Here is a 27,804-nt window from a genome sequence, read left to right on the forward strand (position 1 = left end):
AACCTTGCTAAAACTATAAAAAAGTCAAAAATTTAAGGCTTTATTTTTTTAAAATGATTTGTCATTCAGTTAGAAGTAGATACAAGGTCCCAACAAAAAATAAACACAAAGTGAACTGAACAATGGTAGGCACATTTTAGTATTTTAAGACAGTCAGTAAAAACTGGTAATAGAAACTAGTAAGCTAAACATATTTCCATGTTGTGAAGACTATCTATAACATGATTAAAACACCAGTTTTGAAACGTTATAAGAGTATAAGTATAATATGTAAAATGTTTGTAAATTAGAAATACATGTAACTTAATAAAATTGGATTTTGGTGTAAGAAGTAGTATTTTATTTTTAACTTTACCTTAAGTATGCGGTTTCTACAATTTTTAAGTAGAAAAAACTGCAGTATTAAAGAAATTAAAAGCCCATGGGTTCAATTATATGGCTTTGGAATAGCAAAACTTCATTCATTCATCATTTAAAAAGATGAAATATGTGTAACAAACCAATAAACATTTCATGAAAACAAATTCTAATAAACATAGATACGAAATTTCGTAGTTGTGTTTCAAAAAGGAATCTGAAATATGTGTAGCTTTATTCTCAGAATAAACCAAACTATTTTCTGAATTTGTAAATAATAGACACTGATATTCTCGTTTTATTACATTTTGTGATGTCCGGTATAAATCTGTTGGCCTTCGATCCTATTTTACAACTCGAAATAACTACAAACAAATCATAACAATGACTAACAGATGCAATTTATAGGTTTCTCCCAAATTTATGTCAAAACAGTGGATATTTTGTAGTTTTGTAACAATACATGCAGAAAATTACTACGCTTAAGGAAAATTCACTAAAACATATTCTACAAAATTGGTTATTAACATTATACACTCGCAAACAAAAATATTGCTTATTATATTTTTTCTTTAAACACTTTTAAGGTTTTTAATTGCTAGGTGGTTGCAATCTAACTCAGCATTGGTTAACTGAAAAAACAATGACAAAATGCAAAAAAAAAATTCTCTCCATTTAAATTTTATGCATAACTTTTAATTCTGCAATTTTTGTGCTTGTGTGTTTAAGCTTACCTACTATGAAGGTATAGATATTATATTATCATAACCGTTTTGTTTGCTTTGATGGAAAGGGAAATTTCCTATTTTACCCCGAAGCGTTTTTGTGGACAAGTCGATACGTTCTTTGTTTGCGGAAAACTTTTGTGATGTTAAACAGTTTGAAACTATTAAGGGCACCTGTCGGTTTTTCAATTCCAAAAGTACGTACTTATATTGACAGTTATTTTTAAAACAAGAACTATTAATTATATAAACATGAATTATAAATTAATAACTAAACTGAACTTTGGAACAAAAAATACTATATTTTCTTAGTTATCTCCTCTCTAACAAATTTATGTGGTAAATCAATTACTAAAAATGATAAAATAAAATAATTATATCACAAATTTTTAATAAAATAAATTTAAGACTCTTAAGGTCCCACTTGAATTTACACTTGCGCCCCCACGATCGAAGCGGTGAAATCTGAAACTTCTGCACAGCATCCTCATAATATCCTGGAAATTCTGCGGGAATGCATGTGCAAACTGTGTTCTTGTGGTTTTAGTTTGTCGCAAAAGTCTTGTATTAAAACGAGGATAAAATGGAGTGAAAATTAAAATATGTGAAAAAGACGAGCCAGAAAAAAACACTTGCTTAATAATCATGTGAAAAACGCTGAACGACGTGTTTGATAAAATAGGTAAATATTTTGGTTACTACCTGTTGTTTTGTGTAGCTAATTTGTCTGAGATTCTGTTTTTGTTAATGAGCGGATAATTTACATAATTTAAATAAGCGAATAATGAGAAATGTTGTAGTAAAAATAATGGTAAAATTATTTATCCTAATTTACTCTGTAGTAATCAATCAGAAGTAACAATAATAATTAGACAATATAAAGATTTTGGCAAAGTTTGAAGTAAATTAAATATAGTTTTTTGCTCATAATATCGTAATTATATTAGTTTTCTAATTTTTTAATTTCTTATCAGTTCAAACTTTAATTATCAAAAATTGACTGTTATGTTATTCTTTGTGAAAATGGACTACTCAAATTTGTGAGAAACATTGTATAAGGATGATAAAAATATGTATGTGACCAAAAATCATTTAATTACTACAGGTCGTTTAAAATAAATGTATAAATAATATCCAAAAAAAGGTTTTTCAAAAATGATAAGGTGAACAGACAGTGATTGAGAGTGTCAAAATATGATTCTCAAGATATAAGAACATGACATACCATTTGAGCTCTATTTGAAAAAAAAGTGTGTGATGGAAAACATTTAAGATATCACCCTGTATATTCGAAAAAAAACCTTAAGTAATGTAAAGTAAAACAGATTATAGACTTCATATCTACAGACATTAGAATGGTATAAACTTGAAAAGCATAAAGTGCTGAAACTTTAAATTGTCGGAACTGTTGGAGTCAATATATTCCTTCGGTGCTTATGGGCATATAAACCAACAGACTTACCACAATTTTGTAGGATACTTATTTTACTTAAAAAATAGGCTCTCCGCGAAAAAGCATCGGAATAGACGTTAAAATCTGGGGCATCCTCTCTAAAACATAATGAGCTTTGCTCTTTCGTTTTACATCCGTTACGAAAAACGAAAAGCGCTTATCTGCGGTAATTCCATATAAACCTAAAAACATTTTTGTGTGATTAATTTAGAATGTTTCTTTAGATCCAGTATGTGAAAAAAAATGTTTTTCTTTTTCAGCTACTGACTTTGGATAGAATTAATTTTCAGGAAAAAGTTTCAATATTTATTCGCAATTCCCTAAGCAGAACCAACTGGACGGAAATGTTCAAACTCTCAAATTGAGTTAAAATGTTCACAATTCAACAAATAAAATTGAATTCCACAAGTATTCAACTTTTATCTCTAAAACTTTTCTGGATAAATTGAATTTGTTACATGTTACCTTGAAGTTTTAGAGTTTTTACCTCTACGACCATCATAGTAGGTACGTAACCAAAACACAAGGTTGATAAGCATTGTAACGCTCCTGCTGTAATAGTTATTTATATTACTAGTGTGTAAAGTAAGTAAGGGTAAGTAATGCCATGTGGTGATCAGACGAGTCCAATACTTTGCTATACTGCACGGGTAATGTACAGGGTGCTGCATTTTCGATGGTTTTACGGGGTACAGAGAAAACGGTAATAGATAGAAAAAAAGTAGCATACGTGTTCTGATCTCTTTTTCTGAGCTGAGATGACTGGCGAAAAGTGGGCGGCGCAAACTTCTTTTGTTTCAAAGATACGGGGGGTTTTCGAAAATTGGTAATTTTTGAACCTCTTCTGTATTTCAGTTGCTCTTAAAGTTATCGAACCATTATAGCCAGTTGGATCGCCAACTTCCGTAGGGAGACAGCGTCCTAAGAAGAAGAAGGTTACTCAAAGTGAGCTATGTAACGAATCATGGTAGTCATAGATTTTCACATTTTTTTTTAAGAAATACATGGAGCTCTAGAGTAGGCAATGACTGCTGGTGTGACACATCACATACAACTGTCAAATTCGTGCACAAAAATGCTTATTGTAATACTTGTTGTGTGTTTTTAATACTGTTTTGTAATACACATGATTTTCAATAAACACACACAACTTTCCCAATTTTAAGTAATTAACAATTTTAACAGCACTTACACACAGAGAATTTTTGTTAGTGATTTTTAACTAAATTCAAGCAATTCATTGAAAATAATGAAATTAAATTTAGAAGACGTAGGTATTATAGATTTTCAGCAGTCCTCATTCTGTTCTAGAAATCATGTCAGCCCTGGACAAAGCAGTGTCTACTGAAGATTTATGTGCAGAAGAAGGTAAGAAACTATTGAACTGTATAAAGAAAAAACGTCTATTGGCCAAAAGAATCGAAGTTATCACGATCTCTTTAAACGTGAATTGCGGCATCAGCCTGCAAAAAAGTCAATCAATTACCCAAAGCGTGTAGTAAATCATTTGCCTCAAAAGGGTAGAAAACAATCATTTTTTTGCGCTTTTCTAAAGATTATCTCATTTTAAATCACTCACGTACATTATTAACATAATTGTTTTGTGCAACATAATAGATATTACTGTTATGAAATAGAAACAGTACTAAAAAATGAAGAAGCAAGATTTTCTTTAATAACTGAAAATAGACTTTTAGTATAGAGACGTTTTTCGAATGACGATGTTTTTTCGATCAGTGGCTCGCCAAATTTGTAAATTGTCATTTTTAGGAAACGAATCAGCTGTTAGGTATCGAATTGAAACTACGCAGATTTATTTTATGAGAGCCAGGGTTGTAAGCATTTTGGCTGAAATCGATGAAAAACGAAAATTTTAAAAATTGTAAATATTTCAAAAAAGTGGAAACTTTTTTTTCAAATTTACAAAAAATCTTTAAAACTTGATTTCAGCTTTGCACGGCGTAAAAATATCGAGCTATACTTTCTACGATTTTTTTTCTCGGATTTATAACTATCGTCTTTGAAAAAGCTTTTAAAAGAAAGTTAATACTTTTCTGAATTTTTTTCCTCTGCAGTGCACAACCTCTCAACTCTCAGTAACAAGAAGTAGTACATTTCATAAAAATTATGTGACTGTTAATGGACTTTTTAGAGTTTTCTTTTATGTAAAAATTATTCATTCTATCGAACCAGGTACACACACTACTTTGCGGGTTTCTTTCATGTTCAAATCATATTATCTTTCATCAGCAGAATGTAGTTTCAAAACTGTAGATTTTATAAAATTTTTGCAAATAAACAAAAGGTCTAAGCTTTTACAGCGTTATATAAACCATAAATTCCCAGCAAACAAAACGACGGAAGTCATTCATTATGTAGCAAATACAACTCGTTTCTTTCAGTTCCACCAGCGTTAGGAGTATTACGACTGGAAGCAATACTGAACACTCTCGTTGAAAATAAAGTGGAGTCTTTGAAACAAGAAAATGAAAGAACTTCAAGTGTGCACTCTAGTCCAAAGAGCATATTAGGAAAACTGAAACTTCACTCGCCGCCAAAGGCTACCGTTAGAGTTGAAAACGAGAAACGGAAAGATTCTAAAAGGAGAGATAAGAAAAACAAAAGTTATGTACGGAGAACGGTTTCTGAAAATAGACAGTTTAAAAAACAAGGTAAATAACATAATAACTTAAATATTAATGATTTAGGAACCTTGTCAAACATTTGTATCATGATTTGCAGTGTTAAGACAAGAAACTTCATCCCCAGATAGTCAAACCCTTCACAGCGAAGAAAAAACGTCTGAAAGTTGTGAACACTGGAAAAATGAATGCAATTTGCAAACTAGTTGCCAGTCTACAACATGCTATCAGTGTGAACAACGACCTGTGTAAGCAAATTCAACCTATTTTTTTAAATGTCTGACAACCGTTAACATTTTCAGGTCTGTTCAAGCTACCGATGATTATATCACCATAAAAATTGACGGTTATAACGACGTAGAAACTGATTCGATTATTGCTCAGGAAGAGTTAAAAAGAGCTAGGAAAAAGCGACGTCGAAGACGAAAACGCAGACTAAAAAAACGGTACTGACGTTACTAATAATATTAGCGAATAGAACTAGAAAGTAGCAGTATTTTAGTTTGGCACTAAATCCCCATCTCGTGGACACTTTAACTCACGACAACGAGTTTAAAGCCCTGCATGATGACGAATTACCTCCAAGAGCAAAATGGACAATCGTAGCTACTGCCTGCCTGTTGCTATTTATGTGCCTATTACTAGTCGGAATTACTTTGAGGATGGCTCCACTTATTGACGAAATGGGTACGTAAAAACAGCCAAAATTCTGTTAAAAAGTTGAATTCTACTAACTTTGTAATATTAGCAGTCACGCACATTACTTGTTATCTGGCAAAGTAGTCAAAACCATTCTTCTTTCTTTCTAATATGGGTGTCCATATAGGTAGGCTAAAGCCTGTTTTGTTCTATTATGCCTCTTCGGACGTTGATGTCCAGCACTCTTTCCAGGGTTGGATTTTGGATTGTTTGTTTTTGCGATTTTTAAAAGTCTGTTGTCTTCCATTCTGTTTACGTGTTTATTCCAGTATTTTCTTCTCTCTTACCCACCTTCTATTGTCCTTTATTTCGCTCTGTTGTTTAAGGTCTTCGCTTCTGATTCTGTCGTGTAGTGTTTTTCCGTGTATACTTCTCATTATTTTCATTTCAACCATTCGCATCATTTGTAATGTTTTTGATGTGTCTGGTCTTGTTTCGGCTGCATACGTTATGACAGGTCTGATTGTCGATTTATATACTCTAATTTTACTGTTTATGTTGAGGTATTTGTTTTTCCACATAATGTCTCTTAGGCATCCTGATATTTGAACCTTCATAGTTTGTTCTCTCAGCTCCTAAGTATTTGAACTGATTTACTTGTCCTACAATTTTCTGGCCAATCTCCAGTTAGCATCTTGTTGGCTCTTTTGACGATACATTTGGTTTTGTCAGTGTTAATGCCCATATTTAATTGTTTTGCTGATTGATTAAAGGAGTGAAGTAATATCTGAAGGTCGTCTTCAGAATCCGCAATGAGCCCCGCATCATCTGCGTAGCAGACAACATTGAAGTAAGAGCTCTTTTTGCAATTTTGTCCATAATGGTAATAGTAGGTGTGATTAGATCTATTGTACCCCATCTTCAGCCCCTCAAGATTTTGTTCCTTTAGCAATTTCAGGATCTTGAGTGGGTCTGTTCGAGGTATTTCTTCCACAGCCAGCTGGGGTAATCCCAGTGTGTTTAATCTTCTGTGGCGTACAGCATAACACTCCAACAAGATGTGGTGTGGTGTTTCTGGTTCTTCTCCGCAAAACCTGCAGATACTGTCCTCTTCTAGGCCTAGCTTCCTTAGGTGTTCTCTAGGTCCATAATCATGTGGAATATAAATGGGCTAAGTGAGTCACTTTGTCTTATTCCTGTGCGTATTTACACTTCTTCACTTAATAGATGTCCTACTTTCAAACTAGTCCGACAGTGGTTATTGATCTCGTATATTAGTTTTATTATTTTTATCTGGTTCACTTCCTTTTCTCGCATTATTTCAATGATGTCCGACAATCGCAGTCATGTCGACAAAGCACATATAAGCTAATTTATTGAACTCTAGAGATTTTTCTGTTATTTTCTTTGCTTCTTCGCGAATTTGTATAGTTTTGTTTAATTCCTCTAACAAGGTCCTAGTGAAGTCAATTCTATCTCATTGTCTTCTTCTTGGTTTTCTTCTATTAGTAGTTGTTCACTTTCCTCATTTTCTTTATATAGGTTTTCGAAATATAACTTCCATTCCTCCACATTGATTTTATTTGTCTGCATAGTATCCTTGATTTCTAATTTGTTCCTTCTTAGCATTCCCCAGATCTTTCTGGCTTCCGTACCATTGTTCGGGAAAACCAATATCTGTAACCAACTGAATGGATATTTGTTCTATTTCAGTGAGAGAGGAGAACGAAAAACTCATCAACTCCTTTTCGCACTCGGCTAATACCTCAAAAACTTCCGTCCATAATGGCGTAAGTAGAAAAAGATGCGCTTGAGGACTTCCTTATCGTTAAATCTTAAACACTGTACCAGTTCTGAATTTTACCTTTTAAGGATTTATACAAAAATGTGTGTATTAAAAAGAAATAGAGGATTTTCAAGTGTAACTCTTACTAAAATTAACTTACTCTACTTAAACTAAAACATAACTTTGACGTTTTGTTCTATTTGAGAGACACAGGGTTAAATAAAGACCAGAGCAGTTTATACGATTATATCCAGCACTGATTAAACTAGAATAAGTGTATGTTTAGAGATTGCTGTTTAGTACTTAATTCGCTACAACGGAAATATTTCACTCGTGTAATTGTGTGTAAATTTGCTTTGCAAAAAAATTTATAATAAACTAGACGCTCTCAAAACAGAAAAACATGTTGCAACTGATGGTAGGTACAACGTTTTTAAAAATGTACTGTAAATTAGCTGTATTGACATATCTTTAATCCAGATGAAATACTACCATAAGATTTTCTAATTTTTTGTGTTTTTTTTTTATATCTGACATTTGTATTTTATACTTCTTATACACCCTCAATCTCTTTGCAAGAATTTACTGTAAAAAACGGAATTTAATATCTATAAGTCTTTGCTAGGGGTAAAGTAATTCAATGAAATGGGAAGTCATTTATTTCCTTATCTATACCTTTGATATAGATTTACTTTTACAATCCACACCAAAAGAACTTTTAACAATCCATGCATGCACATGGAAGAACTGGAAATTATGATTTGTTAATTAAGACATACAATGCAATTATTTGATTTTTTTTAGTACATTGTCAATCAAAATTGTGACTCGTGACATACGTATCATTCAGTCTATTACATTGTACAAATTTTCTTGAAAAAAGTCTATTAATGTACCAATTTCTATATTCTAAGACAACTTCCACCCAACTCGCGTACCTACTTTTATAAACCGAGCCTTTTTATACAATTTAAATTTGAGTTGTACTTACTAAATCAAAAAAATCCCGATATTCAAGAAGTAAAGTAAAATTCGTGCTTTCTAATCTGTAAGTTGAGCAATAATGTACTAAAAATATTGTACCTAATACTCATCAAAAAGAATAGTCCTACTATAATCTGACAATCAAAAAACCGAATAAAGAATGTTATCAATCAAAACAAACGAAAATCAATTGATATTACGTCGTTATTGTAATGTTCTAGTATGTAAGAAAATATAAATTGTATTTTTATCCAATTGGGTAGATAGTTTTTTGTAACGTGTAACTAAATGTTAAGCTCTATTTATATATGTTTATTATTAATAATTATTGTAACAAAGTGTATGTAATCATATTTAAATGTGTTTAGGAGACAACAGGTGGTAAAAATAATGTGGCAATAAATGTGTGTGTTAGACAATCGATTGTTTTTTTGGCATTTTAGCATTACTCAGTAAAATTGCTGATTGTGGCCAACAATTTTAAAAATAATGTCATTAATAGAAAGTTAATTTTTATAATTATAAAAATTACTTATACCTAAAAACAGAGATTTTCAATTCAAAAATCTACATTTCAATATTACGTAAACTAAACAGAAAACAAACTTTGAAAAGCTGTTTCATGAAGCGCAACACGTGGAAAATATCCTCGTTGCGCACTGGATCAATACCAAACGGCGCACATGATTTTCCCTTCCAACTTTGTTTTTCTAGCTATACTCACAGTTAGTATCCACCCCACTTGATGTAATATGTTATTGAAATGCCGACTATCACCGTAAAATAACCAGGAAAACAAATTATATTGACCTGTAAAAATTCTCTTACCCCACAGTTTGATGTGTAAGTTGTAAATGAAAAGAAAATACAGGTAAGATAAAAAAGCTGAAAGTCTACAATAGTATTCGTCCAGAAGAATTAAGCTTTTATTTTCCTTTATTTTTAGGATACTTATTGCAAATTGGATTGACACTAGATAAAGCTAGGAAATGCTTCCAAGCGATTCAAACTTGGGCTACGCTTATCAACTACCTACAGGGGGTTGGTTTGCTAAAATGAGAAACAATTTATCCCAGTTCAGCGATATTTTTAGCGAATTTGATAAATACATTGCACCCGCCTATCATCATGATAGGTGTGAAAGGTAAGCAGACAATTATTTAACAATTTTGATACTTATAACTAGAGTCCGTATTAAAAAGCACTAAAATGAAAAAAAGCGCTTAAAAAGCAAAATTATTTTCCTCAAAAAAGCATAAAATTCTTTCAGAGATGCAAATTTTAGAAATTTTTTGAAGCTTTTAAACTGCTTTAGACGGAAGATTTTAGACTGTTTTGATAACTTAAGGGGCTGCTGAATTTCCAAATGCTTTAGATGCATTTGGAAATTCTTAGACCGTTCTAGAATTTTTGGGAAGTTATTAGAATGTTTTGATATCTTTTGGGAACATCTAGACTAGTTGAAGAGCATTTAGAAAATGTTAGACCGTTTTGCAAGGCTTTTGACTGCTTGAGAAGCATTATGGAGTTCCCGTAGTGTTTTAAAACCTTTTTAAACTACTTGAGGAGTATTTGGAAGATTTTTGGACAGTTTAATTTGCATCTTGAAGGTTCTGGAATGCTTTAGATGCATTTGAAACCTTGTAGACGGTTCTAGAAACTTTTAGAAGTTTTTAAACTGCTCTAAAATCATACGGAGACTTTTAGCCTTGAAATCTTTTCAGAGCTTCTAGACTGTTCTAAAAGCTTTTGGAAGACTTTCGACTGCTTTAGAATAATTTCTGTAAAGTAGAGCTTTCAAAAAATTTCAAGCTTGAGAGCTTTTTTTGCTTCTAGACTAGTTGAAGATCATTTGGATGATTTTAGGGTGTTCTAAAAGCTTTTAAAAGCTTCGACTGTTTTGGAAGGATTTCGACTGCTTGAAAAGCATTTTGCAGTTTCTGTAGTGTTTTAAAACCTTTTCAGACTACTTTAGGAGCATTTGGAAAGTGTTTGAACGGTTTAAAGAGACTGGTGGTAGACGGTTCTAAAAACTTTTGGAAGCTGTTAAACTGCTCTAGAGCTTCTATAGATAAGTTGAAAAGCATTTTGAAACTTTTAGACTAATCTAAAAGCTTTTGGAAGATTTAATTCTGTTTTGTAAGCTTTTGCAAGTTGCGAGGCATTTTGGAGCTTATATAGTGTTTTGGAATGTTTTTTTTTTTTTTTTTTTTTTTTAGTACTTCGGAACATTTAGAAAATTATTTGTTCAGTTTAAATTTGTAATTTAATACTTTTACCCATTTTGCAACAGATAATTGGTTTGTTTTTTTTTTCATACAAAAACAAAAAATAGCAGCAAATAAACAAAAAAAAATAAAAAAGCAAATGACGTGTTTTTACGTAAATCGTTCACATTAGATGTCAAAGGTTAGTTGCTTTTATTATTTACAAAAAGCAAAATTTCTAGAAATCCGGACTCTACTTATAACTGACGTAAAATCTTCGGTAAAATATTTCTTTAGAAAAAATCTTTATTACTTGTTTTAGGTCCGTCCAAATGCGATTATATTCAATGCACAAAAGGGAATTTGTAATGATTTTTGTGTTATTTTTTGCTTGTTTAGGTTTAACAATTTTCATAGGTGTTGAAGGTAAATTTGAGTGATTTCTGTTATCACAATGTTATTAAACTAAACGATCTCCAGGTCCCCCAATAACGGAAACCACAAAAATAGATGGAATTCTGTTGTTGCCAAAAATAATTAATAATTCTAACTCACTCACTAGAAAAGATATTGCTACCGGTCCATTTATTATGGAGACTCCAAGATTATCCACTTATAATCAGCAACTTTGGGTGATAGCCGTATTAAGAACAGAGAATACAGATGGTAAGAACATAGTTCTTCTTGTACCTTTAAAGCAAATATATGAGTAAATCACATAAAATTGAGAAAAAGATTTTGCGCATTTTAGGAGAGAAAATAGATAAGGAGTTTAATATATGTGTTACGTTATCTGGAATAACTGATGATCGAAAGCCTGTCAAAATCCTTAATGAAAAAGACCAGCAAAACAGGTAGTGAAATGAGTTTTTCTAATAATTGTTTTATAATTATAATACATATATGAAAATTACGAATCATACAATCAAATAGCTAACAATGTTTAAATATTGGAGATTTAAAACCAACTGGCTAGAAATATTTTTTTTATACTTACTGACTGAAACTGACTTTTAAGAATCCTTTTTTGAATCATTTATTTATTTTTTAGAAGTCGTCATTTAGATTGTGATAAACAAAGATGTGATGAATTTATTGTGCTACACCTGGGATATCTTGCTTACTCACAATATTTAATAAACATAAGTTTTCACGATTTGGAATCGTTTCATGTGAGATATAATATTAAGCAGCTAGATTTCTACGTAAGTTCTTGCATGAAGTATTTTTTCATTCTAACTATTTTTTCGTTTACAGTTAAAAACGTACAATCCAGATTTTACCCAGATTGAGGTTTGGTTTAGGTTAATATTCTTGATTGGTGCCTTTGGAATAACAGTAAGTTCATTGTTTTTTTAATTGTAATATCTATAAGTAACGCATATTTTATAGTGGTGGTTTTATCAAAGTCTGAAGAAGTATCCAGTGCATTGTTGGGCATTTGAACAAAAATGGGTTGGTATTTTATTACCACTGTTAATGGCTTTTGATAGTAAGATTTTTGATACCAAAAATAAACAGAAATTAAACCAGTTTTGAATTACAGATCCTATATTTCCTACAATATTTCTTATAAGTTCCTGGCTGCCTGGAATGTTAGACGCTATATTTCAAGCCACGTTTTTAGGAATGTTATTCTTATTTTGGCTGTGCGTGTATCACGGTTTAAGACAGGTTTGACAACTTTATTTACTTAAATCTTTATTGTTCTTATAATGCTCTTAAAAATGTAGAACGAACGCAACATCTACACTTTTTATTTTCCCAAGTTCTTTATTGTTGCCATGATGTATTTTCCTACAATGGTCTTATCAACGTGGCAGAAAATTGGTGAACTTAAAGATCCTGCCTATGATCATACATTGGAAGCGGATTTTTACGTAAGTTAGTACTATTCAAAAAAAATGCCAATGCTATGTAGACTAATTTTTTTTACAGGTAGTAAAGGCATTTTTCTATATTTTTGGTGTAGTATATGTCATGTATTTGATTTGCCTGATATTTAAGGCGTATTCAGAACTGCGATCAATGCCATTTTTTGGTAAGTTAAACAGCTATTATACAGGGTGGTCCAGTTTTTAATATAAAAAAAAAGTCAAGTCATTTTCCTAAAAAATGCTTTCTACGGAAAATACAGTCCTTCATATTTCAATTTAAAAATCGATTTTTGTCATAAATGTCAGACCGAGTAATTTTGACACAGGAAGATTATTTTAATTTTTCTGTCTTATTTTCTATACGTATCTGCTCTCTCTTTCACTATATAATCAAAAATTACAGTTTCTTTTAATTTCCTTGTTCAAGTTGAAAACGAAAGAATCTTTTATAAAATTCTAATTTGCAACTTTGTTTATGAAATAATTGAGTTATTACATTTAAAGACCTAAAACGAACCCAACTCAACTTAAAAATTGTTTCAAAAACGCTGAAAGTTGACTTAAAAAGCTTAAAAAATGTAGTTTCCGGACAAATTGACGGACTTTAGTCTTGAAAATTGACAAAAAAAACAGTAAATTGACTTTAAAAGTGACATCAAAAGCTTAAAATTTGCATTTTAAGTAAGTTTTCATAATATGAAACCAAATTTCAATATTTTAGTCTTAAAAATAAATTTGCTTTTCATTTTCTTAAAACTTAAAAAAACGATTTCTAAACTTGCTATAGGCTTAAAAATGTCATTTTTCACTATTAAATTGACTTCTAGACACGTCAGTGCTAAAAATTCGAGCATTTCCTAAAAATCTAAACTGTTTTTAGTGCTTTCAGTGAGTTCAGCCTGAAAAATCTACTTTCAAGATTACCTTCACAAAGTTTTTGACTTATCAGGCCTGAAAACTAGTTTGTACACTGTCCATAGTCTTGAAAATGTCACTTCAAGCCTCTTCACTATTAAATTGACTTCTACACTCATCGATTCAAAAAATTGGAGCATTTCTAAAATATTCGAACTGTTTTTATTGCTTTAAGAATGAAAAATCGAGTTTAAGACTATTTATAATGGTAAACGTCAAGTTTCAGACTCTTCAGTAATAAAGGTAAAAATTTTGGAACTAAATGATACAATATTCGCCTTAAAAACTAATTTTAAGAAATAAATTAGTCCAAAAAAATGAATTTTGACTGTTTCCAGTGTTTAATTGAATTCTAGACTTGTTTCAGTCCAGAAAATTGAGTTGTATACCAATTAATGTACGGAAAAAAATCTTTTGGACTCTCTTATTTAGTCTTAGTAAAGTAATTTCTAGCATTAAAAGTCAACAGACTATTTTTAGTACATATGTAGTAAAAAATGAGTTTGCGCAAAAACCGATTATAATTAGACTATTTTTAGTAGTAAATAACAAGTTTTTAGACTATTCAGTACAAATTTCAACTCTCACAAGTCTTGAATGATCCCTTTGGCACTACTTATAATCTAAAAAACGCTAGTAAATATTAGTCCAAAAATCCTGTTTCTTTGACTATTGTTAGCGTCAAAAATTAACTTGTAAACCTCCCAGATGACTAAATTTGAATACTCTTTTTTTTTTGAGAAAAAACAGAATTTGGAAATCAAAATTCCATTCTTCCAAGAGATACTTACAAGGGAATTAAAGAAACTGTAATTTTTGAATAATATCCAATGAGCGTAGAAAATAGAGTGGGAAAATGAAGACCATTGTCCTCCTGTATCATCGCCACTAAACAATTTTGGCAAACGTTATTCATATCACATAACGAGTATTCATTTCATAAATACTTCCAAATTTAAACAAAATTGCTCTAACGGTCTGATAGTTATAGCAAAAAATCCATTTTTTAAACTGAAATTTTGAGGACTGTATCTTCCTTAGGAAGCATTTTTCAGGAAAATGACATATTGCATGTCCACTTATTTTGTGATGGGCTATCACTACGGTGAATTATTGACATTTAAAACTGCACCACCCTGTACAACAATGGATATGTTTATTTTAATTTTAGGTCTTCGACTAAAATTTCTCACACTACTAATGTTAGTTGTTTTAATTATTGGTGGTATAATCACCGCTTATAAATTCGGAGTTGATGTTCTTGAAGACAACTTTGTAGCACAACTAGAAACAAAATACAGTAATTCAGGACAATTTATGTCATTTTATGGATTACTAAACTTGTACGTTTATACCATGGCTTACGTTTACTCACCTGCTGCCATTAAAAATATTCATGGTACATGTTTTGATAAATGTGTTAATAACGTGATTATTCAATGGTTTTGCCCTTAGATCAAACTATCACTAAAGACAATCCAGCATTTTCAATGATTAATGATTCAGATGAAGACGTCATTTATGGATCAGACGAAGAAAGCAGAAGACCGTTAAATAGAGGACATAATGATGACGACAGTGATTGAGTTTTGAGTTAAAATGTTTCAAAAAGCAAAAGACGTTTCAGAAAAAAATGATAGCTGGTTGTGAGGACCTAGTCAACTATTAGCGTTAACGAAAGATGGAAACAAGAAAAAAGGCTTCAGCCATGATTAAGGTTATCAGATAACCGTATTAAACTATGAAAGATATCATTGTTGTTATATCAGTGTAACAAAACCAGGATATTTAAATGTTATATTAATAGTTTTATCATAACAACTTAGTTTAATTAGTACTAATATAATACGTGTTCGGATATGCCTCGCTTGAACAAGCAAAATTGGTAATTGTCATATGGTACACTCCATTCTGTGCAATTAGGCCAGTCACTGATACCTGCCAAATTACTGTCTGATTGATGAAAAGAGGAATAATCGAACTTATTAGTTATTGTAAATACCTAATTTAAATTTTTTAATTCCCAGTACTTTTAGGCTTGAAACAGTTTGAAACCCCACTAGATAACTAAGACTTCCTATATTATTACATTGTTTAAAATCAATTTTGATGTTAACAAATCGTGTCCACCTTATCTAACAACTTGTTAAACGTGTTAGATGTCGTAAATGATATTTTAATTATACACACCGTTTGATGTTGTTTCTGGACACTTCCATTAAATTGTATACAAACTTTGGAAATAAAAAGAAATCATACTTAGTTTTATTTACGTTTTCTTTATATAGGTATATTATATTGTAAGATGATTTTAAATTACAATTTGGATATAAAGAAAACTAATATTTTTCTTATTCAACGATGGTAGGTAGCAGTCTCACTTTTAAACAACACATTGTCTTGAAAATAAGGATTTTTTTTCAAGAAAATAAAGAAAATTTATTTATTTAATTTATAGAAAAGGTACATTTTTGTAGGGATGTCAAGTGTTTACCATTATAGTTAGTTTTAGTAGGATTGTATGTAGTTATTAAGAAAATTAACAGTATTACTTGATGAACTTCAAAGGAGGTGAAAAAGGTGGTACGTGGAGGTAGAAGGTGGGAAAAAAGTTTTTTTTTTGTTTTTATGGTGGTTGATGCTAAAAAAGTGAATTTAAAAAAAAAGAGAAATTCGAGCAAAAATCAGACTATTGAAGATCAGGGGATCTTAGAAAGCTTTTTCCTTCCGGAACGGAAGTTACTGGGTGTAATACCGAGTGCTACCAGCAATTGTACCGTCTAGTCCACGTTATGACATGGAGCAGATTGTGATTGAGGACCTATTCCAGAAGTGGTTAAATCGATAACCGTGGAGGCCTCCCGGCTGTTACCGAGGTGCAGCCTTTGCAGTTAAAAATCCACCTCAACGGAAAAGAAGAAGATTGGTCAACTGACGGTTTATTTTGGACAATTTGGACTCTTTGACGAAGAGTATTAGTTGTAAGTAGTTTGTAATTTTTGTATTAAAGACATTTGTAGTTTCAATGATATATTTAGAAGCAGGATTTTTAGGTAGAAAGTGAGTTAGATAGGTTTAGTTATTTACCTTAAAAATAACTTGGCATCCCTATTATAGAATTTTTATTCAAGCTTATTTATTTAAATTTTCTTTATTTACTAGATTATTAGAATGAATGATCAGGGTGAATCTGATGCCAGTTATGATGGTATTATCATGCAACTAGGAGGTGAGGGAGATTTGAGTAAATCTCATCTTCAGGATGATAATAATCATGACAACATGAAAACAAATCCAACCGAAGATATTTAAACCATTGAAACCTCAATTTTCTTGCAAAAATAACATTAATAGGGGGTTTAGATAACATAACTTGTATGTTTTTAGTTTTTACCAATACATTTTTTCTTTAAGTTTGGCATTTTCTATTTAAAATGTGTGATAAAAACGGATATTTTCAATGTATGAAGGTTGAACAAACTAAAATTGTTTGTTTCATATTGGAAATACAGCACTAAAGAACACTATTTACACTTTAGGGATATTTCTTAAATAAATAACAGATCCAGCTTGTTCTCTATTTTTAACACTCAAAGAAATATGAATTTAAGACTAAATTTATTTCCCATGCATGCAATAACAAAGAAACGATTAACACCGTTTTTATCTTAATAAATCGATAAGTGTTCGATCTACCACAGTGCTATTAGCTTGAAATTTGAATAAGGTCAAAAAATCATAAAAGTTGTTTTTTAGTAATGTCCTGCTATTGCATCATGAGGAACTAACACAGATTAACATATCGATTGAACCAAGAAAACCAGATATAACCGGAATATCTCAGATTATGCATATTACATGTTTACTGACCTAAATTTTTCTTTTAATCGACTTAATACGTCGAGAAATCCACAGAACTATGATTACTATAAGCGTGTAAAATTCAAAGATAGTAAACCTAACAGTCAAGTTTTCATATTCGATTTTCAAATATGACTTTTCTGGATTTTTACTCTGTAAGCAATAATCAGAAACATGGATTATTTCAATCGATTTTAGTGACGATTTTTTTTTAATTCTGTCTTTTACATTTTACGAATAATAAAATATCCTAATCAGTGTTTTGTGTCGAAATAATTGATTTTCAATTGCAACAAATATTAAAAGGAATCTCAATTATCCCAATTGTTTCTGTATAGATTTTGAGACTTTCCCACTTTAGTTAGACCAAACACGCGCAATTCGATGGTTAATCAAAATATTGAAAACACTTTATTGACACACACACAATGCAGTTGACTTTTGTAATTGCGCATGAGTCCATTTAAATTATTAGCAGATATTAAGTAAAACGGTAGCAAAGCAAAATAATGTTATTTCGTCACTATCAATTCTATACAAACATTAGGAAATTACACACTTATTACCCCACACGGTGAATTATCAATGTTTAGGAGCACGTTTTATCTCAAGTTTTAAACCATGCCGAAATCAAAACACGCTATTACAATAATCCACTTCGCAAACAAGTTGTTGTATCCATGCAAATAATTTAAAACAGTAGGTACACATAATAGTTCAGTCAAATTGCCTTATTTTGCAACAAAAATTTCTCTGTACTCTCAAATGCGTACGATTTTTGCTTTTAAGTCAAATATTGCAGAAAAGTGCAAATAAGTTAACACTGCTAAAGCAGCAAACAAGATTTGATACAATTATAACATTTCAAAAAGTTAAAAACTTATCTGCAACTTTATACTTATTAATTTTTCAATTGATTTATTGCCAAGTTTGAATCTGTCATAGTGTGCAATGTCAACTATCCCTGTAAATCGCAAAAATACAAAGTTTACCTTATTTCCTCTTTCTATTCACCCTGCTTGTCTCATATGTCTCATTCTGTTTTCACATTTTTCACAACAATTTTCATTTTGTTAAAAGTGTAATTTGACTGGACTACAAACATTAGGTCGAAAACATTTAAATGGCAAATTGTACCACAGTTGATAGATATTGACGACGTAATAATATACAGGATGTCTCATGTTTAAAAAAGTGTGTTTTTTAGGATGCAAGCTAACGCAGAAGGTGAACGCGTAAAAGAAATGCAAACATTGACCATATCTCAGAAAATGTACATTTTCAATATGTACTGTCAAAGTGTACTCTACAATTAGCAAAATATAATAAAACAGTAAAATACAGGGTGTTCTATTTAAAAAAAAATTAAGTAGTTAATATTTGATATGCAATGAATTAATTGCAAAGTATAATAATATTACAAACTGTTAATTGAAGACAAACTGTATATACTTGACGGAATCATTTGCTGTTTTGTTACGCTATGAATGTCTGCTGAACGTAATTCGTAATTTCCTCATTGATATAAAAGCAAAAGCCTAACGTAGAGATAACGCAAAAAGAAAACACGAGGAACATTTCACTCATTTCAGTAATCGTCTGCTAAACTGGTTAGCAAGAAGTGGTATCTGGACGGGTCTACGGGTTTGCGTCAGATAATAGAAAGGACTTTATTGGACTTCAGTACCTCGAGTACCCGATACGAGTGTTTACTACAGTTACTAGTGCAACGAATTATTATTAGTGGAAATCGTTCGCTAAGTCAACAAATATTTTAACGATCAAGAAACAAATTGACTGTGCGATAGTCTGTGATTTTTATAGAAAGTGACAATGGGAAGCAGTCAATCAGCATTAAATTTTGGGGCAGGACCAGCCAAATTGCCAAGAGAAGTAAGTTCAATTCTCTTTATTTTATGCATGTACTCTGTACAGATCCGTAGTAAATAAATCTAAATCAGATACGTTATTTTGGATTTTCTTCAAAATGTTTTGTAGTGAGTGGTATTTGCATTCTAGATTAGATGAATCAATTAAAATTCAATACTCGTATCGTCTCAAAGGACTTGAAAACATAAATAAAATAAATACACACGTACAACTATTAAAAATTAAATTATTTCCTGTGCTACTACCCTAAAATGTGTATTAAACCAAAAATCCCCAACAGATTGTAGTAAAATTTGTCCATCAATTTATAAGATGATTTATCTGGAGACATTGCAAAGTTTATATCTACCCACCACAAACCCACCATGGTACTGAGTTGAACTGTAAAGCTATCGTTATCTGACAAATAAGCAAAAACAACAATCAAATCTTACAAGTCTATCAAACGTTAATATCAAGTACGACACTTTGCAGTATGTTGGGCAAAACTGCCAAAATGTTCGTCAGAGACTCATCAAAAATAAGAAGAAAAAATGTATTTTCACTAAGTCAAAGTTTTCTAAATTGTTACCAGTACCTGATGATTACCAAATAGTAAAAAAAGCAATTAAAAACGCATTATACCAATATTAACTTATTACAAAAAATACTAACTTCAATCAATAAAACCTGTACAGAAGTGAAGTACTAATGAGTATGTTTAAATTTATATCTAATCGATCCCAACCTACCTTAACTATTTACTATTATTAGAGAAATAAACTAAGATAAATCAATAAGAGTGCAAAATATTGTAAATTCAATGATGAATCCAATCAAGTAAGAGATTTAATTATATTTACATCGACAAAATGCTGATTTAAGTCAAATATTCAAGAAAAACTGGATTCTCACCAAATTTGTCGAGTTTCGGTCCTCGTTTTCTTTTAAAAGAACAGATTATCAATTTTTGTGAATTAACCACACTAAGTTGGTCGTGAAGCCAATAATTTGATACAGAGGAAAGCTTTAACAAGTTAAACCTAAATGTTTGCACAACGTTTTTTGTATGATACAAACACAGTGGAAAAGTTAAAAGTCAAACAATGAACAAGAAAACAGAATTAATACGATTTTGCAGAATCACCAGTAAAAAAAATCATAATAATTAGGGATTCCACCACACGTAGGTATATCAAACCAATAACACAATTAGGTTTTGGATCAACTTTTTTTACCTAAACTTGTGTTAAAACATTATAACGTTTTTTTTTTCTTAAAACACACATAAAAACTTTACAAAAACCAAAAATTTCCTTTTGTTTAAGTTTTTGAAAATTGATTTTGCGACCGTTCAAACAAAAATCTATTTTTTTGTACAATTTCAATAATCTTATTTACTCCGAAAAAAAGAAGCCTTTTAATTAAAGTATATCTTAATAATGTGAATAACTCGCATAATAATGTGAAATAAAACACAACACGGAACCCATGATGTGATAACTCAAAAGGTTATCAAATCCAGTCTTCAAATTATAAAATATCGTTTACCTTGAAAACACGCGTTTTGATTATTAAATTAAGATAATTTTAATTTTTGCAGGTTCTGTTGGAAGTCCAAGGAGAAATTCTTTCTTATCAGAACACCGGAATGAGCTTAATGGAAATGAGTCACAGATCACCAGAATACTCCAAGATTAACAAAAGTGCTCAAGATACAGTCAGAGAATTATTGTAAGTAAATTTTCAACAAATTAATATTTTATGCATCAGTTTTAGAAAGTCATTACATTATTCTTTGCTAGATCTTATCTAAACAATTACTTACAAACTTTCATATTTTTTCCGAGTAATTCTATGTCACTTTTCTTGTAGGAACGTTCCAAACAACTACAAAATCCTATTCATTCAAGGAGGTGGTCTAGGTGCATTTGCGGCTGTCGCCATGAACTTTATGGGACGTACGGGTACTGCAGATTATGCAGTTACCGGTACTTGGTCATCGAAAGCCGCTAAAGAAGCCGAAAAATACGGAACCGTAAATTTGGTTTTCCCGAAAGCCGAAAAGCCTGGTAAAATACCAGACCAAAGTTCATGGACTTTCAATCCGAACGCTTCATATTTATATTACTGTGATAATGAAACTGTTGACGGTAAAGAAAAGAAATTCAATCAATTTTTAGACAAGACCATTCTAATATATTATTAACAATATTAGGAGTAGAGTTCCCATATATTCCTGAATCAAACGGAGTTCCTATTGTAGCGGATATGTCATCAAATATTATGACCAGGAAGTTTGATGTTTCTAAGGTAAAGCGTAAAACCAGTTTTCATAAATATCCTTCTAAAACATTTTGTTCGGTTTAATTACAGTTTGGCTGTATATTTGGTGGAGCTCAAAAGAATATCGGTCCAGCTGGTGTGGTTGTAGTAATAGTCAGAGAAGATTTATTAGGAAACGCTATGAAAATCTGTCCTTCAGTATTCAATTTTACCCAAGTTCACAAAGACAACTCTGTACTGAACACTCCTGCCACATTCTCGTAAGTTCACCACAACAGTCACAAATTTAATACAAATACAATGGTATTTACCACAGGGTGTACGTAATGGAAAAAGTTTTACGATGGATCAAAACCAATGGAGGAGTGGAAAACATGGAAAAACAAGCGCTAAGAAAAAGTGGACACTTGTACGACGCAATAAGCGATTCTAACAACTTTTACAGCTGTCCCATTGATCCAAATTGCAGAAGCAGAATAAATATCCCTTTTAGGGTTGGTGGTCCTCAAGGGGACGAGGCTTTAGAAGCTAAATTCTTAAAAGAGGCAGAAGATCGATTTATGTTTCAGTTGAAAGGCCACCGATCAGTAGGAGGTATTCGCGCTTCATTATACAACGCCACTAGTTACGAAGATGTAGCTTTATTAGTTAAATTTATGAAAGAGTTTCAATCTCAACATGTTAAATAAATCAGTTAATACCTATATTTTGTAATGTGAATAATTTATTTGCGTAATTGTTCAAGAAATTATCTAATTGTAGTATTTTTTATAGGTTTTTGATTTTCACCGTTTAAATGAGTAAAAAAGAAGTTAGAAAAGCTTATAGTCGTATTCATTTATTAACTAGTTAAGAAATGGCCATTTCATCACTAGTTACAAAAAGTGTTACTTAGTAAGTAAGTAGAACGTTACGTCACTGTTGTCAGTTTGGAAAAGTGCCACTTTATATGTCAAAACTATAAAAAAATATGAATATATCTTAAATTGATCTGAAGCATACCTAAATTTATAACTCATTTTAGATTTGCAGGGGAAATTAGTAAAATAAAATTCGTTAAGACATTTAAAAAACATTTTTTTATTAAAAAACAAATGTTCTTACTCTGAACAAGATGTTAAAAAGAGAAGAAAGCAAAATAAATATATTAAAAAACTAAAACCAGATTTTCTAATGTAACAAACGTCACTATTGCAATAAAACTAAACTAGTGGTTAAAACTAAACTTGTCAAAATGAGTATTTCAAATCAGGCATTTCCTGCGGTAAAGAAGTTTTACTTCCTACTCTGGAAATAATGAAAGAACGTGAAAACCAAGTTAACTTAGTCATAACACCTCAAACTAGCATTAGCTGCATGCCGAAAATGCAAAAAAGTATCAAAATTCTACCATCTAATTAACGACAACTACTAAAAATATTCAGTTAGTGATGAACTGTAAAGCTCATAAAACCACAGTCTCATTAAAACAAAAAAAAAATCACTCGACTTGTGTACAGATCTAGTGCTTCTTCTTTTTAGTCTAAAACAAAATAAAACACAATTATATAACGTGCTAACTTAAAATTTGTGCAAAATAGGCTTATTTTTAAACCCCATACACAGCAAGTTTAATAAAAATATCAGTTTCAACACATTCCCTTTGTAAAAACATAAAATTCAAGACAGAAATCAAAACCACGCCATGCTAATAATCGTCAATATGCAATTGAAAACAAATTACCTTTTCCTTGCCATGTTTCAAGTGATTTTCACTGGAATTCGTATGTGGAGTATTTTTATTTGATCTTTCCTGTTCCAACAACTTATGTAAGTTGCCTACTTCTTCAGTTAATTCCTCTTTTACTAAAGTCAGTCTTTCTAATTCCAACAAAACTTCAGCCTTATCTTTCACTGAAATAGATTACAGCTTACTAGTTACAGGTCTAAATCTTTGACAAAAACATACTTTCACCCTGGCTAAGCATACTGCAAAGTGTTGTGTTGCGTTTTTTAACTAAAGCAATTTCTTTACGGGCTTCATTTAGCTCTTTCTCCAAACGGACGTTTTTCAGTCTTTCAGCTTCCAACTTTTCCTAAAGGACAATGAAAATTTCAGTAAATGATAACTAAAATAATTAAAAATGTTTAAAAGCCAAAGAAGTACGTATAAGTCATGTATAAGGAAAAACTAACTCACTTGGCACTGGGCCAGGCTCACAACTTCTTCAAATGCTTCCTGTCGTTTTTTCCGACCTTGTTCCACATTTTCTTTTGTAATGGCTTTCTTAGTGCTTTCAAATACTTCTTGAAAAAAGTCCTTTCCGTCTAATTTTGGCAAGTCATCTTCAAAAAAAAAAAAAAAAAAAAAAAAAAATAACTGCAGCAGAGCGCTGTAAAGACCTTTCAGGGACACCATGTAAAGTAACATTCTGCATTATAATAATTGAGATAGATCTAATAGTTTAGGCCAAATGTTTATAAACAGATTTTTCACAGTAAATAGAATATGTTTTGGTTGAAAAATAAATACAGATTAGATTAGTGACTATTAATTTCGCAACCAAATTTTGTAACAGTAAGACTTTCTTTAAGATTAAGTACCTTAACTACTAATATCTTCTTACAACCAATACTTACAAAAAAATACAAAATAAAATAATTCTTACCTTTATTTTTCTGTTCAGTTTCTTTATTACTTTCTAAAAACTCATCAAGCCTCATAGTTTTTCCTTTTTTCTTCTTTCCTTGGCTCACTTCTGTGCTTGTTTTAATCACAAAATTTTTCTTCTGTTGCTCAAACTCCAGTTTAGATTGCATAATAGCATTTTCCATCTAAAATTAGAAGATTGCAAAGAATAGCAATACCTGCATATTATGGTATTAAAGAAGACTTGCAATGCATTTGAAAATATCAAATTTAGTCAATTTAGTATACCAAATGTCTAGTTTTATTATACAAATTAAGTAAAGCTATGCTAGTCAATTAATTCAATTATAATTTATGGCCTGTTGCAATATCAAATCTCTCACTTCTCAAAGGAAGAGAAAAAATAGCAATTTTAATTTCATTTACCTACCATTTTTGAATTTCTCAAATAACACTGGATTTCAGATTATTTAACTTTATCTCAATGACTGTTTAGAAAAGTGTAAATTACTAAGTAAAAAGTGTAAAGTTTTCTGAATATGTCATCTTCAGAAAAATGTTCTTCTTTAGAATGTTCAGAATCAGTGCTGGTAGATGTCTCAGAATCAGAGTCAGTTGATCACACACAAACTGTTGAAGTTAAGCCTGACTTTGATGACTTTACACTAAAATAGCTTCTCTCACTTGATATAAAAACCAAATCAAATGACAAAATATAATAAAAAAAAACAAAATGGAGATCTAGCAAAAAGTTTAGACTTAAGTTTAGAATGTGCAGGTAAACTCACCTGTTCCTCAAACACTTCATTAACAAATTTACTGTCTTTCTTCTGCCATTCTTCCCATTCTTTTTCTAATCCTTCTTTTACTTTCTTTGCTTTTTTGGTAGCAGTTTTAGATTTCTGAAATTATTTATTATTATTAGATTATTTTACAAAAATATTAGAAATTCAAATATACTCTCTGGAGTTAAAAATAGGTATGGTCTTTTTTAATTTTAAAAATTGCTGAATCAACAAACACTTTATTTTGTAAAACTGTGGTATAGGTACCTAATATTTAATTTTTTAGAATCTTATTCCAACTTTGACTTATAAATATAGAAAAATCAAAGAACTTACTTCAGAGTTAGAGGCAGTGGCACTGCTACCTTTCTTTGGGGCTAAATTGGAACTATTAGCTACAATTTTTGAGACTTCTTTAGCAGAGGTTGCAGGTTTTTTATTTTGCTTAGTGTCGGTTTTCTTCCTAGAAGCGCCACTTCCAGACCGAAACTCGTCATCTTCAATTTTCAAACAGGCAAATCGAGAAGGAACCCCAATATTCATTATGACTGTAGCTTGTCCTCTTTTGTAAGATGGTAATCAGTCAAAAAAGGTTAAAAATAATGTAAGTAATGCGTTTTAAATAAATACTTGAAATGTAAATATTTCAGACTAGTTTAGTGCGTTTTTAAGACTTTATTAGTGCAAAGAGGAAAAATTCACAAATCTCAACCCAAATGCCCCAATCTGAACCTGCAAATCCTGCAAATTGAAAATCTGCCTAAGCGTCATCCGTCAACAAACAAATATCAGCTGATCTTTTATCTGTCATCTGCTAGTTACGTGATTCTGTCAGTTGTCAATCGTCATTACAGCGTTGCCAAAGCTACCCCGATTAGAGTAGATCTATCTTATTTCCAATAACTTCACCCCGCTCGCACCTCCCATCAAAATCTACCCCGTTATTAAATAGAACAATCAAGAAACAATCTGATGATGAACCACACTCCAACCAAAGAATAGGGATGTATATAGGACTAATAAGAAGAGACAGTAAGACAGAGTGAATAAAATTAGAGAGAGAAAGATTGAAGACTCCCGTTTAAAGGGACTCGACAACTCCCACCCCAGCATTCAAGCATCTCTATGAGCAGCAATGCCAATTCTCTCTTTATTTCGTGACTTCAATGTTCCTCTTAACAAATCCTTTGCAAATTACATATGTTAGATTATACTATATTTAAATAGAACTATATAAGTAGTTATCATTAGAAAAATTAAATAATATTACGGTATATCTAATCCTAAAATGCCTAAAACAACGACATGGCAATAAAACATCCATATGATTGATTGAATGATATTTGTGAGTTGGCAACATCGCGTAAATCTGGGTTTTTGTTTCTTAATTTGTTTATTTGTAGTAAAGAATAAAGTATGTAAAGAGACAAAGTAAGGTTAAATTTTCGGATTTTGTTAATTTTGTTTATAATGTAACAATATGCAATGCATATATAATAGCTGTAAGAACAACAATAAGAAATCTAGCTGTATTGGAGAAAAAACACAAAAAGTCAAATTTTTTCGATTGCCCAAAGATGAAACTAGGTAAGTGCATTATTACTTAGGCTACTAAAACTAAACAAAAGTAATATTTTTTATATTTACAGATGCACCCAATGGTTAGAAGCTTCAGGTCGTGGAGACCTTTTAAAACCAAATTTTGATTTCAGGCATAGTTATGAAACACTTAGAATTTGTAGTGATCATTTCGACAGTGATATGTATAACAATCCCTTTGAAAAAACAAAGTTGTTGTGCAGTGCTGTGCCTAAGACTTTCGTTTCATCCTCAGTCTCAACTAATTTATTTAGTAACCTGCAACATAGACTTGACCCAGAGCAGAATCAAGGAAGCAGTCTAAATCATATGGGTGTGTTGGAAGATATAATAACTTTTATTAGATGTAAAATAAAAAATAATTAATCGACAACGCTGTTTCACTGAATTAACTAACATGTTGACAACATCGTTTGGGTCTCCGATTTAAAGAGCCAGGCGTTCAAGGTCATAGAAATGTTCGCCCAAAACATCAAAGAAATTATGCCGGCTGTCCGGTCTTATTACAGTATGTATAATATCTCTAGTCTTTGCTCCAACTTTGACCAATAACCAATGTTGCCAGGTCTACTCTTAACACGGTTTATCTACCGTTTTTGTATTTCTTCTACCGTTTTTAATAACGTTATTGCCATTATGTTGGTTGTGAAACTTTTCATATACTTATTCAATTTATTGAATAGAAAATTTAATAAGGATTCTAAAAATGCGCTTAAAACAGTAATTTTCTTACTCCAAGGTATTCTCTAAAACCACGTGATGTCTATCACTATTGTTAAAACTGTCAAGATTTTACTAGAATTTGCAATAATTACATTTTAACATAGTTTTCCAAAACAAGACGATTTTCTGAGATTTAACAGTTATTTTGACAATTGTCACTTCATAGTCTAGCTAAATAGTCTTCTGAAATCACGTGACAACTGTCAATAACGTAAAAACTGTCAAATCATGCTTTAAAGTTGCAAAAATCAGAGTTTAGAAACGTTTTCTTGTAGTATTTGATATAAAACGTGTTTTTGAGATTTATGACAGTTATTTTGGCAATTGTCACGTGACCGTCTAGCTAAATAGTGTTCTACGATCATGTGACAACTGTCACTAATGTTAAAACTGTCAAACTATGCTCTAAAGTTACAAAAATCAGAGTTTAGGAACGTTTTCTTTCAGTATTTGATAATAAAACGTGT

General features: G+C 31.0%; 4 protein-coding genes and 1 long non-coding RNA gene across 7 annotated transcripts; 4 read left to right on the forward strand and 1 right to left on the reverse strand.

The window, feature by feature from the left end:
* The first annotated feature begins 1,562 nt into the window (after positions 1 to 1,562).
* LOC145724466 (uncharacterized) lies at positions 1,563 to 9,005 on the forward strand. 2 transcript variants are annotated; one of them, XM_081972757.1, is made up of 7 exons: positions 1,563 to 1,764; positions 3,830 to 3,903; positions 4,938 to 5,207; positions 5,278 to 5,425; positions 5,480 to 5,623; positions 5,680 to 5,864; positions 7,530 to 9,005. In XM_081972757.1, exons 2-7 carry the CDS (start codon positions 3,852 to 3,854, stop codon positions 7,628 to 7,630), a joined length of 900 nt encoding a protein of 299 aa, XP_081828883.1. In that variant the 5' UTR covers positions 1,563 to 1,764; positions 3,830 to 3,851; the 3' UTR covers positions 7,631 to 9,005. The 2 variants fall into 2 exon arrangements, with proteins under 2 accessions (XP_081828883.1, XP_081828882.1); XM_081972756.1 differs by having other exon boundaries at positions 1,564 to 1,764; positions 3,847 to 3,903.
* A 300-nt stretch (positions 9,006 to 9,305) lies between these two features.
* LOC145724895 (transmembrane protein 181) lies at positions 9,306 to 15,844 on the forward strand. Its single transcript, XM_081973372.1, has 13 exons — positions 9,306 to 9,457; positions 9,533 to 9,730; positions 11,116 to 11,219; positions 11,274 to 11,459; positions 11,545 to 11,647; positions 11,845 to 11,998; positions 12,051 to 12,131; positions 12,186 to 12,285; positions 12,340 to 12,467; positions 12,527 to 12,673; positions 12,732 to 12,834; positions 14,757 to 14,984; positions 15,041 to 15,844. Exons 2-13 carry the CDS (start codon positions 9,576 to 9,578, stop codon positions 15,169 to 15,171), a joined length of 1,620 nt encoding a protein of 539 aa, XP_081829498.1. The 5' UTR covers positions 9,306 to 9,457; positions 9,533 to 9,575; the 3' UTR covers positions 15,172 to 15,844.
* Positions 15,845 to 18,990: 3,146 nt separating this feature from the next.
* On the forward strand, positions 18,991 to 22,424 carry LOC145724251 (phosphoserine aminotransferase). Its single transcript, XM_081972416.1, has 6 exons — positions 18,991 to 19,339; positions 20,919 to 21,049; positions 21,191 to 21,468; positions 21,534 to 21,628; positions 21,692 to 21,861; positions 21,918 to 22,424. The coding sequence occupies exons 1-6, from the start codon at positions 19,280 to 19,282 to the stop codon at positions 22,288 to 22,290; spliced, it is 1,107 nt and encodes a 368-aa protein (XP_081828542.1). The 5' UTR covers positions 18,991 to 19,279; the 3' UTR covers positions 22,291 to 22,424.
* A 237-nt stretch (positions 22,425 to 22,661) lies between these two features.
* Positions 22,662 to 25,796, reverse strand: LOC145724252 (G kinase-anchoring protein 1-B-like). Of its 2 annotated transcripts, none has more exons than XM_081972418.1 (7): positions 25,352 to 25,796; positions 25,019 to 25,132; positions 24,250 to 24,415; positions 23,781 to 23,926; positions 23,550 to 23,676; positions 23,325 to 23,494; positions 22,662 to 22,888 (listed from the first exon to the last, which is right to left on the reverse strand). In XM_081972418.1, exons 1-7 carry the CDS (start codon positions 25,556 to 25,558, stop codon positions 22,877 to 22,879), a joined length of 942 nt encoding a protein of 313 aa, XP_081828544.1. In that variant the 5' UTR covers positions 25,559 to 25,796; the 3' UTR covers positions 22,662 to 22,876. The 2 variants fall into 2 exon arrangements, with proteins under 2 accessions (XP_081828544.1, XP_081828543.1); XM_081972417.1 differs by having other exon boundaries at positions 22,662 to 23,123.
* A 200-nt stretch (positions 25,797 to 25,996) lies between these two features.
* LOC145724254 (uncharacterized) lies at positions 25,997 to 26,987 on the forward strand. The gene is made up of 2 exons (XR_014176960.1): positions 25,997 to 26,602; positions 26,665 to 26,987. It is a non-coding gene; the product is annotated as an uncharacterized LOC145724254 (long non-coding RNA).
* Positions 26,988 to 27,804: the final 817 nt, after the last annotated feature.

This window comes from Ips typographus, linkage group LG2 (assembly GCF_016097725.1).
Source record: "Ips typographus isolate SLU linkage group LG2, UJ_Ityp_2.0, whole genome shotgun sequence".
NCBI classification, from domain to species: Eukaryota; Metazoa; Arthropoda; class Insecta; order Coleoptera; family Curculionidae; genus Ips; species Ips typographus.